This window comes from Canis lupus, unplaced genomic scaffold (assembly GCF_011100685.1).
Source record: "Canis lupus familiaris isolate Mischka breed German Shepherd unplaced genomic scaffold, alternate assembly UU_Cfam_GSD_1.0 chrUn_S1108H1279, whole genome shotgun sequence".
NCBI classification, from domain to species: domain Eukaryota; kingdom Metazoa; phylum Chordata; class Mammalia; order Carnivora; family Canidae; genus Canis; species Canis lupus.
The window spans coordinates 1-12,220 of NW_023329925.1; the positions used below are offsets into that span (position 1 = coordinate 1).

Consider the following 12,220-nt stretch of genomic DNA (forward strand, 5'->3'; position numbering starts at 1 on the left):
AACTGGATCCTGCAGGTAGCCTGTTGCAGGACCTGATCCCTGGATCTGCGATCATGCCCTGAGCCGAAGGCAGATGTTCAACTGCTGAGCCCACCAGGCATTCCTGGGTTGGGTACTTGAATGGGTAAAGAAAACGGGGTTTTCAGGGTGGTGAATTATTTGAATGACACTGTATGAATACATGGTGCCATGAGTTTGTTAAAAATTCATAGACCTTTACAGGACAAACAGTGATCTCCAATGTACATGCAAATTATGAGTAAATTTAGACACTCAGATCCTAGGGTTGAATGCAGACTATGACAAGAGTATCTAGATATATTACCAGTGAATGAAATAACCTCAATGGAGATTACAGGGAGAAAATGTGCTGGCTTAAATAATTTTGAGATGAGTGGAGACTAGACTAAAAATGAAAATAACTGTACATAAAAAATAAATAAGATATTAAAAAAACAAAGGAAATCTAAATAAAGTATAAATTTTAGGGATGCCTGGGTGGCTCAGTCAGTAAGCAGCCAACTCTTGATTTTGGCTCAGTTCATGATTTCAGGGTCCTAGAACAAGCCCCCATTAAGCTCCAGGCTCAGCAGGGAGAGGCTTAAGGATTCTTTCTCTCCCTCTCCCCTCTGCTCCCCTTCCCCCTCTCTCAAATAAATAAATAAATCTTAAAAATAATGTAAACTTTAGTTAGTAATAATCTATCAAACGGTTCATTAGTTGCAACAAATATACCATACTAGTAGTATAAGATGTCACAACATGGGAAAACTGGATGTGGTATATATGGGAATTCTCTGTACCATCTTCACAATGTTTCTAAATCAAAACTATACTAGAAGAAGTAATTTATATAAAAAAGCATTCTGATGTAGTTTGTGATGTTTGTAATGCAATGAACAGAAATAAGGCACAAAGAATGGTACGTGGGTCTCAAGAGACAGAAATTAATGCATATTTGATCTATTCGTCTTCTTTCTAGCCTTCTTAAAATTAAAAAAAAAATCTGAGAGAGAGCATATGAGTGGGGGGAGGAGCAGAGAGAGAAACTTAAGTGGACTCCACACTCAGGTAGAGCCCTATGTGGAGCTTGATCATAGGACTGAGATCATGACCTGAGCTGAAATCAGGAATCTGATGCTTAACTAACTGAGCCATCCAGGCACCCCTCTTCTAGTCTTCAAAAAAAATGTTCCATGCAAATAAGGCTCTGACTGAACTGTGACTTAAAATAATCTTAAAGTATGCTAAAAAATTAGTAAAGTGAAGTAAGTGGTATATAAAAATACTAATACAATCACAACCACTTAGGCTTTAGTTTAAGGACTTAAAGATGCTTAAACATTAGAAAATCAATTGATGTAATTCACGACATTAATAAAAAAACTGGGAAAAAATATGCAATTACTTCAATACTTCTAAGAAAAGAATTTAATTCTACCCAAATAGATCTACAGATTTAGTGCAATCCCAGTTAAATTTTAAGATTTTTATTGTAGAAATTGACAAGATGATTCTAAAATATGTTTATCAAGGACACAAACAGCCAAGACAATCTTGATGAAGACCAGAGTTGAAGGATTAACACTACCACATACTAAGATTTAATATAAAGGTACAATAATTAAGAAGTAGAGCACAAATATAACAGTGGAACTGAATGCCGAGTCTATAAATAGATCCCACATATATACTTAAACTTCACTTATGATGAATTTGACAACATAGTATAGTGGAAAAATAATGACCTCTTCAATAAATGGTGCTGAGTCAATTGGAAAGTCATATGCAAATAAATAAATAAATAAATAATAAATAAATAAATAAATAAATAAATCTGAATGCCTATGTCTCATTATACACAGAAATTATATCCAGATGGATCATCAACCCAAGGTACAAAGTAAACCAATAAAGCTTTAAAGAACTAAACATAAGAGAGTATTTTCATGAAATTGAAGCAAAGTTTTTCCAGGCAGGATGCTAACACAAAATTAGCCATAAAGATAAGATTAATAGATAGTACTAGATTAAAGTTAAGAATTTCAGTTTATTAAGTAGTACTATTAAGAAAATGAAAAGGTGAGCCTATAAATGTGAAAAGATATTTATGCAATTCATATCCAATAAAAGACCCATAAACAGAGTTCCTAAAGAAATCCTACAAATCAGTATGAAAAAATAAAATCATAGTATACAAGAGAAAAGTAGGCAAATGACTTGAAGCGCACATCATCAAAGTGAATAATAGACAGTAAAACCACTATGTGATTCCACTACACATATACACTCAAATTGCTAAAATAAAAACTACAGACAGTATAAATTTTGGTGGGGATATGTAATAAAAGGAACACCCGTATACATCTGGTAAGAGCACAAATATGATCAACTATATTAGAAAACCGTTTGATACCATCTATAAGTTGACCTCTGCTTACCCTATGATCCAGCAATTCCACTCATGGCTGAGACACATACAAGAATGTGCTGCATTAACCACTGAAAGAAAACAACTCAAATGTCTATTAATAGAGTTGCACATTCATACAATGGAATATTATACCTCAATAAGAACGAACTATATATGCTACATGCAGCCACATGGATGAATCACACAAAAATAATGTTGAATGGAGCAGACACAAAGAAATACATATCATGAAATTACATTTTTAAGAGTTCAACAACATGTAAAAGTAACATATTGGTTAGATGTTAAATTTGTGGTTACATTTTAGGGAGTATACGCTTGGTAGGGAGGTGGAGACACTCTTGTGATGCCACTAATATTCTACTTTTTGACCTTGTTGGCTATTAATGAATGTCTTCTTTGTGAATATTCATGAATGTGTCACTTAAAATTTGTGCATTGTTTCTGCCTGTAAGCTACACTTCAAAAAATTTTTGGCCAATGTATTCAAAGGAATTAATTGAATATTAGGCAAGGTGGAAATTCTTGCTAGTATTTGGCCCCAGTCTATTAAATGTATCCTTATTTACATGTTTGTAAGCTGTCCCCTAAACACATACCTTGTAATTGTTGTTTTGGTTTCATCACTGTTATTCATTTTGAATTTTCTACCCTTTACCGAAATACTTTTAGCTCTTTGACACCTGACTCAAATCTACAAAATTAATTGTTCTTGTTTTAATTCTCAAGTCTATCATCGTTATTCAGGTCCTTATTTCTCCAAAACTAAATAGGCTTTTATGATCTCCCTCTTTTTCAATCTATTCTAATTGGACATAGGATACAGATAGATTTTCCTGAATTACTCTCATGATTTCCTAATAATCTCCCCCAAAGAAAAAAATTGTATTTTTCAATTGCACTCTGATTTAAGTTCAAACTTTTTAGTCTTGTATTCAAGGCTTTTTGTGATACCACAGCATCATATCTTTCCAGTTTTTAAGTGAACACACAATGCGAGTATTCTAGATTACTGTCTGTTTTCTTAGAATAAATTGTGCCTTCTTTCTGTGGCATTACAAATATCATTCCCCCCTCTGCATGAGATGTTCTGAACTTCCAACTTCATTGGTGACTAAAGGTCACTTACATAAATATTTTGAGAACCTACTATGTTTGGACAAAACAAAAAGATGAAGAAAATTAAAAATGTTCCTTAAAGGGACGCCTGGGTGACTCAGTGGTTGAGCATCTGTCTTTGGCTCAGAGGGTGATCTTGGAGTCCTGGGATCAAGTCCTACATTGGGCTTCTTGCACGGAGCCTGCTTCTCCCTCTGCCAATGTCTCTGTCTCTCTCTCTGTGTGTCTCTCATGAATACATAAATAAAATCTTTTTAAAAAATGTCCCTTCAAGAAGCTAACATTTGATATGGGAAGCCCAGAGATAAATGTGAATTTGGCAAATCCTTAGTTTTTGAAGCTCTACACAAGCCAAATTGTATTCTTCAGTGTCACTGGTTGTGAGCTTTTGCTGTGTGCTCCTGTCTTATAGGCTCCTCTTCATAGATATTCTTTACCAAACCCTAATATAATTTTATTTTAGTAACTTTAGTAATTAATAGTTTTTGAATAGGAGAAATATTACAAGGGTTTTACAATTTATATGTTGTTTTCTTTCAATTCAAATAGAGGACAACATGAGTTTAGAATTGTCACACAGTATCTCTCTAAATTATGGCTGAAAAATATGTGCTTATTTATTTTTCATTTTGAGGGCTACAGTATACTTTATTGATGATATACGATAAGGTAGAGGCTACCCATTCTCCTCCTCTTCTTTAGGGGGTGTGGGATAGAAACTGTGTAGAGGTTGAGAGATTCTCAGTGTTTGGGGGGATGAGTTGGGGCCAAGACTCCTCAGCAGTTGAAGGCTGCTCTCTTCTTCATGTTCTCTCTGGGGGTTCATGGTCCAAGAGGCCATCTGGACCTCCAAAGTCCACCGCTCAGTTGATGTAGTCAAATTCATTGTCATACCAGGAAACGAGCTTGACAAAGTGGTCATTGAGAGCAATGCAAGCCCCAGCATCAAAGGTGGAAGCATGGGCATTACTGTTAAAGTTGTAGGAGACAATCTGATCCTCAGTGTAGCCCAGAAAGCCCTTGAGGGAGACTTTTGATGCCCGCTTCACCACCTTCTTGATGTCATCCTTAGTTTTTGAAGTTCTACATGAGGCAAGTTGTATTTGACAGCTTTCTCCAGGTGGCAGTTTAGGTCCACAACTGACACTTTGGATGTGGGGACATAGAAGGCCATGCCAATGATCTTCTTTCACATTCAGCTCAGGGAGGACCTTAGCAGGGCCAGAAGAAGCAGGGATGATGTTTTGGGCAGCCCCTTGGCCATCACACCACAGCTTCCCAAAGGGGCCATCCACAGTCTTTTGGGTGGTAGTGATGGCATAGGCTGTGATCCTGAGTCCCTTGAGGATTCAAAGCTGTCATGGATGACCTTGGCCAGAGGAGCCAAGCAGTTGGTGGTGCAGGAGGTATTGTTGATAATCTTCAGGTAGTTGTCATACTTCTCATGGCTCATGCCTGATACAAACATGGGGGCATTAGCAGAAGGCAGAGATGATGACCCTCTTAGCCTCACCCTTCAAATTAATCCGAACCTTCTTCATAGTGGTGAAGATCTCAGTAGACTCCATAACATACTCAGCACCAGCATCACCCCATCTGATGTCAGGATCTTACTCTTGGAGTATAAAGATGGGCTTTCCACTGATGACAAGTTTCCTATTCTCAACCTTGACTATGCTGTTGAAATTGCCACGGGTGGAATCATACTAGAACATGTAGATCATGTAGTTAAGATGAATGAAAGGGTCATTGATGGTGACAATACCCACTTTTCCAAAGTTAAAAGCAACCCTGGCATCCAGGAGCCCAATACAGCCAAATCCATTTATTCTGACCTTCACATCATGTCTTGTGATGCAGCTGGAATTGCTGCATCCCAACAGATGTGGCTGTCTGTCAAACAGAAAGGAGCAGGGAGCCAATATATGCTTTTTAAAATCTATGGAAACCACTTGCGGCAAAGACGGGCAGTCAAATTACCATACAAAGCTCAGTGTCTCCTGTGTTCCTGTTAGGCTTAGGAATGTTTATCTCATTTGAGAATGTGGTTAGAATTAAGCATAATGAATGCATATTTTACATACAATGTCAAAATCCCTTAAAAATATCCTAGGCTTTGACAGTATGCAATTTATTTTATGTAAGAGCTATTTTTAGTGAGACAGTCATTATCCCTAATCTGGAAGAATGGTGCTATAGAAGAAAGCACAAATGAATTTGTAAGGAAATGCAGAGATAAAAACAATTATGACTAGAAGAAACAGACTCAACTTCATAGAGAAGATAGCATTCAATTTGAGCCTTCAAACATGAACAGAATTCAAGGGGGAAGAAGAGAAGCAACAATTATAAGCTGAGGGGACTCCATCAGAAGAAACAAAGAGGTCTGAAAGTAATGGAGATAAGAAACAGGACCTGAGAGTGTTGAGTCCAGCTGATGATTCAACAACAGCGGTGGAAGAGGTTATGAGCATGAGCTCCCTGAAAATTTTTACGTTTAAGAGTAAGCAGAGGAAGACAAGGCAGGAAAGGGAACAAAGAAAGACTATTATCAGAGAAGGTGGAGCAAACTAAGTTATTTGTTATCATCTACATTGAAAGAAGGAAGCCAGTGAGGAGGGGCTAGTCAATAGATTCAAATGCTATGGAATGCAATTGCAGACTGAACAAAGAATTATCAGTTTGATTTGGCAGTCAGTACGGTTATGAGATGTTTGCCGGAATGTTAGTTTGATGGAGGCATGGGCCAGAATGAAGCAGAATGGGAACCAAATGGGAGAATGCATGGAAGTAAAGATCTAGCTCAAAAATTTTTGTTTGTATTCTATCATAAACTTAGAATGATTATTCTCTCTCACTGGACTCCCTTAATCCTTAGTTTGTATCATTTATTGATACTTTTAATGATATCATATGGCTTGTGGATATTTGTTGACACATTTTATCTCCTTATAGTGGTTGCTACCTATTTTTATATACTTCATAACATAAAAAAAGTACTTATATAATATGCTCAATGATTAACTTTTAGATAGTGTATCATTCTGTAAGATTCCAACCATGTCATAGTTATGTAAGATATTTACACTGACCACGCTAATCTTTTCTTGCTCTACTGAACTACAGTATTGATTATCTACAGGCACTCCTCAGAGATGTTTACACTATACTGTAGTTTATTAAGTGTGCAATAGTGTTACATCTGAAAAAACAATGCACATCCCTTAATTAAAATACTTTATTGATAAAAAGTGCTAACTATCATCTGAGTTTTCAGTGAATTCTAATCTTCTTCTGGTGGAAGTTCTTGCTTAGATGTTGAAGGCTCCTGACTGATTAGGGTGGTGCTTGCTGAAGGTTAGTGTGGCTGTGGCCATTTCATAAAATAAGCTGACAATGAAGTTTGCCACATTGATGGACTCTTCTTGTGTGATTTCTCTATAACATGTGAAGCTATTTGATAGCATTTTACCCACAATAGAACTTTTTTCATAATTGGAGTCAGTCCTCTCAAACCCCGCCACTGCTTTATCAACTAGGTTTATATAATATTCTAAGTCCTTTGTTGTCATTTCAACAATTTTCACAGCATTTCCACCAGGGGTAGTTTCCATCTCAAGAAACCACTTTCCTTGTTCGTCCATAAGAATCAAGTCCTCATCCATTCAGGTTTGAACCTGAGATTGCATCAATTTGGTCACATCTTTAGCTTCACATTTAATTCTAGTTCTTTTGCTATTTCCACTACGTGTGCAGTTACTGCCTCCACTGGTCTTAAGCCCCTCACAGTCATTCATGAGGGTTGGAATTGACTTCTTCCAAACTCCTATTTATGTTGATATTTTCATCTTTTTCCCTGAATCACAAATGTTCTTATTGGCTTCTAGAATAGTGAATTCTTTCCAGACAGTTTTAAATTTATTTGCCCAGATCCATCAGAGGAATCACTCTCTATGAAGCTATAGCCTTACAAAATGTATTTCTCTGGGAAACGAACTAGGGGTGGTAGAAGGGGAGGAGGGCGGGGGGTGGGAGTGATTGGGTGATGGGCACTGGGGGTTATTCTGTATGTTGGTAAATTGAACACCAATAAAAAATAAATTAAAAAATGTATTTCTTAAATCATAAGACTTGAATCCATGGTTGTGGAATAGATGTTGTGTTAACAGGCATGAATACAACATTAATCTCATTGTCCATCTACATCACAACCCTAGGGTGACCAGGAGTATCCTCGAGCAGTAATATTTTGAAAGGAATATTTCTTTCTGAGCAGTGGTTTACAAGAGTGAGCTGAAAACATTCAGAAAACCATGTTGTAAACAGATGTGCTGTCATTGAAGCTTCTTTTTTCCATTTATAGTGCACAGGCAGAGTAGATTTAACATAATTCTTAAGGGTCTTATGATTTTCAGAATTGTAAATGAGCAATGGCTTCAACTAAAAGTCACTCAGATGCATCAGCCCCTAATAAGTGTCAGCCTGTCCTATGTAGCTTTGGAAGCCAAGCATTGACTTCTCCTCTGTAGCTATGAAAGTCCTAGATGGCATATTTTTCCAAAAAGAAAGATGGCTGTTTCAACTCTATTGAAAATCTGTTGTTCAGTGTAACCAATTTCATTAATGATCTTAGTCAAATCTTCTGGATAATTTGTAGTAGCTTCTATATCAGCATTTGCTGATATTTGATATTTGCTTCTATATCAGAAAATGCATGTTGTGGAGATGACTTCTTGTCTTCAAATTCATGAGCCAACCTCTATGAGCTTCAAACTTTTCATCTGTAGCTTTCTCACCTCTCTCAGACTTCATAGAATTGAAGAGAGCAAGGACCTTGCTCTGGCTTAGGCTTTGGTTTAAGAGAATGTTGTAGCTGGTATGATCTTCTATTCAGACCACTGTCATTATCAGCAATAAGGTTGTCTTGCTCTCATCACACATTTGTGTGTTTCCTGGAGAAGCACTTTTAATTTCCTTCAAGAACTTTTCCTTTGCATTCACATCTTGGCTAAACATTTGGTGCAGAAGACCTAACTTTCTGCCTAGCTCAGCTTTTGACATGCCTTCCTCACTAAACTTAATCATTTCTAGCTTTTGATTTAAAGTGGGAGGTGGGGATGCCTGGGTGGCTCAGCAGTTGCATGATCCTAGAGACCTGGGAGCAAGTCCCACATCGGGCTCCCTGCATGAAGCCTGCTTCTCCCTCTGCCTGAGTTTCTGCCTCTCTCTGTGTGTGTGTGTGTGTGTGTGTGTGTGTCTCATGAATAAATAAGTAAAATATTAAAAAAAGAAAGAAAAATGGTGCCAATAGACTTGAATAAATAAATAAAATCTTAAAAAAAATAAAGTGAGAGGTGTGTGACTTTTCCTATCACTTGAACACTTAGAGGTGACTGCAGGGTTAATAGTTGGTCTAATTTCAATATTGTTGTGTCTCAGGGAACAGAGAAGCTTGAGGAGAGGGAGAGAGTTAGGGGGACAGTAGGTTGTTGGAGCAGTCACAACACATATCACACTGATCAGTTAAGTTTCCCATATTATATGGATGTGGTTTGTAGTCCTCCAAAACAATCACAATAGTAATATTAAAGATTACTGATCACAGATCACCATAACAAATATAATAATGATGAAAAAGTTTGAAATATTACAGGAATTATCAAAATGTGACACCAAGACATGAAGTGCTGTTAGAAAAATGGTGCCAGGACAGCCCAGGTGGCTCAGCGGTTTAGCTCTGCCTTCAGCCCAGGGCCTGATCCTGGAGACCCCGGATTGAGTCCCACGTTGGGATCCCTGCATGGAGCCTGCTTCTCCCTCTGCCTGTGTCTCTGCCTCTCTCTCTCTCTCTGTGTCTCTCATGAATAAATAAGTAAAATATTAAAAAAAAAGAAATAAAAATGGTGCCAATAGAGATTTGCTCAACACAGGGTCACCCAAGCCCTTGGTTTGTAAAAAAAATAAAAAATAAGCAATATCTGTAACATACAATAAAGCAAAGTACAATAAAACAAAAAGTGTCTATATATCTATATATCAGATATATAGAAGTGTGTGACTATTACATTTATTTTATTATTTTTTAAATATTTTATATATTTATTCATGAGAGATACAGAGAGAGAGGCAAAGACATAGGCAGAGGGAGAAGCAGGCTCCCTCTGGGGAACCCAATGTAGGACTCAATCCCAGGACTCCGGAATCACACGCTGAGTGGAAGGCAGATGCTCAACCACTGAGCTACCCAAGCGTCCCCACATTTTTTTTTATTACCCATTGAGTCTGGCAGATCCTCAAGATATTGACTGTTCTATTCAGTTTAAGGCCCCCTTCCTAGCACCATTAGCTTGCTTCTCCAAAACCAATGATACCAACAAAACCAAACCAAGCTAGGCCAAATCCAACCAAATCAAGTCATATTAAATGCAAATGAAATTGAACTACACTCAAACATAACAAGCCGGATAGTCCTGAATTCCTCTGCTTATATTTGTGAACTGTTTATAGATATTATTCCTATTCCCATATCTCTGAATGAGCTTTTGAATATCAATTTGAAAATTTTCTTTGGGAATGATTTTCTGTATTTCTAGAAACAACCCTGGGTGTTTACCCAGAGCAACTAAATGGAGGCTACTCAAGGTTGTTACCTAGGAACCTGGTGAATATATCAGTCGAGATTACTAGAGACTAAGTTTCTATGTTAAACAGTCTTAAAAATTTAATGATAGAGAAAATTCTGAACCAGTTATTTCCTTAAAAAAGTCTTCTAAGACATTTTTAGAATACTAGACAAATACCCTCAGTCCCTGGTGGTTTTTTTTTTTTTTTAATTTTTAAAAAGAGAAATAAAAAAGGTGGAATGGATGGATTAGGTAAAAGTTGAAACTGAACATTTAGGGCATCTCAGCTAGCACCAAATCAATTATATCACTTTTTTTTTATCCTTCACCTAAAAACCATCTGGGGCTGTCATATAGACTCAGCCTCTAAGCACTGTCAAGCAGGAATTGTCCAGATTGTCAAAAACACATGCCTTATACCACTTATACAACACTTGTATAAAGAAGGCAACTTATACAACAATGGGTAAAATTATATAGTGTTCAGGAAGTCCGTAAGTATGAATAGCTCTAGGATAATGTAAATGTTTATAAAGCACAGTCAGCAGTTAGAGATTTCACACCTTCTTCCACTAAACACCTAATTTATTTTTTTTCTTAAAATTTTTTTTATTATATTTTCAATGTCAGAACATTTTTAGGGACTAAACTAAATACATTTTGCTCTTTTTTTCAGATTTCAACAGTCTTACCTATGTTTTTGGTTGCCTCTCTTTCACCCATCACAGATTTTTAGAAGTGCAAAATCATTAGAGATCTTTTTTTTTTATTATGTAAGGGAGATGGAGGGGCATGGAGGGAATCCACAATGATTTTAGATTACAGAAATTGTATTTTGGTTATTAGTAATTAGAGTCTTGTTGCTCAATTTAATTCATGTATTTTGAGTGCTCTTAGAGTTTCATTCATTTGACTAATCACTATAAATGGGCTAACTAAGCATGAAGAATATAGTTTCAGGCTTCATAGAATTTACCAGCTTATCTGATTTTGATAGATGAATAAGCATCTATGAATCCTAATTTTAAGGATAGTTCTCAAAAATGGAAATGATTTTAGGAGAAAAATAGGACTGGGGATTTTTTTTCTATGATTCAAATATGGACTCAAATGTTTGAACTCATTCATAAGATCTATACTCATCTAAGGATGTTCATTAATCTTTATGATGTTAATTCTATATCATCTTTGGTCTCTAGCATATTGTACCTCTATTCACATATTTTTCAAAATTCTCAATCTCTCTTGCCAACACTGCATTTTGAGGCCTAATTATTTTCTTGACTCATTCTAGATCCTTTGAGGCAATGAGCAGAGGGATATCCTATGTGTTAAGGCAATATCTTTAAGGAATTAATTATTAAATGGCTTGTTCTGAAGATGCCCTGAGTTACATGTTAGGACAATTTTATTTTATTCTCATCTTAATGCAACCTTACAAAACCAAATTACTTCATTTGAGAGGAAGACAATTGCAAAGGTAAATCTTTGACTTAGTTACTTAATACACATTCTTGGTATTATTCCTCGGGATAGTATAGACGATCATTTTAATGTGCATTTACCAATCATCAACACACTTTGCAGAGGATAAGGCTTGGGAAGTTAAGAGCAGATGACTTCCAAATGCCATTGCAGTTCTTCTATGTGATGACATATGATTGGTATTACGTAGGTGAGCAAGCTTATAGGCACAAGAATAGATAACTAAAGCCATCACAAGCCCACATTTGAAAAGGAGCCAACAATAACTTCTGAGTTCCTTCACATTTAGAATTAGATGATTTATTCACCTCTCTTTATATATTATTTTAAATGTTATTTATTCACTCATAGAAAAATGCCATGAACAGCTGGTTCATATTTTCCTTTTGGGTAATTTCCTTCAGTAACTGTGGAAAAGAATTGGTATGAAATTAAAATCCTTCTTTGTTCTCTAGAAAATCATGTACTCGATGATTATGATGCTTCAAACTTGGATCCACAAACATGTAATCGTGGACTTTGGAGAGATACTGCTGTAAAAGTCAGCTTACCTCTTTTC

The 12,220-nt window shown here is 36.4% G+C and overlaps 1 protein-coding gene across 1 annotated transcript; it reads right to left on the reverse strand.

Annotated features, from left to right (window-relative positions):
• Window positions 1–4,416: 4,416 nt before the first annotated feature.
• Window positions 4,417–5,006, reverse strand: LOC119878177 (glyceraldehyde-3-phosphate dehydrogenase-like). Its single transcript, XM_038588894.1, has 2 exons — window positions 4,765–5,006; window positions 4,417–4,636 (listed from the first exon to the last, which is right to left on the reverse strand). Exons 1-2 carry the CDS (start codon window positions 5,004–5,006, stop codon window positions 4,417–4,419), a joined length of 462 nt encoding a protein of 153 aa, XP_038444822.1.
• Window positions 5,007–12,220: the final 7,214 nt, after the last annotated feature.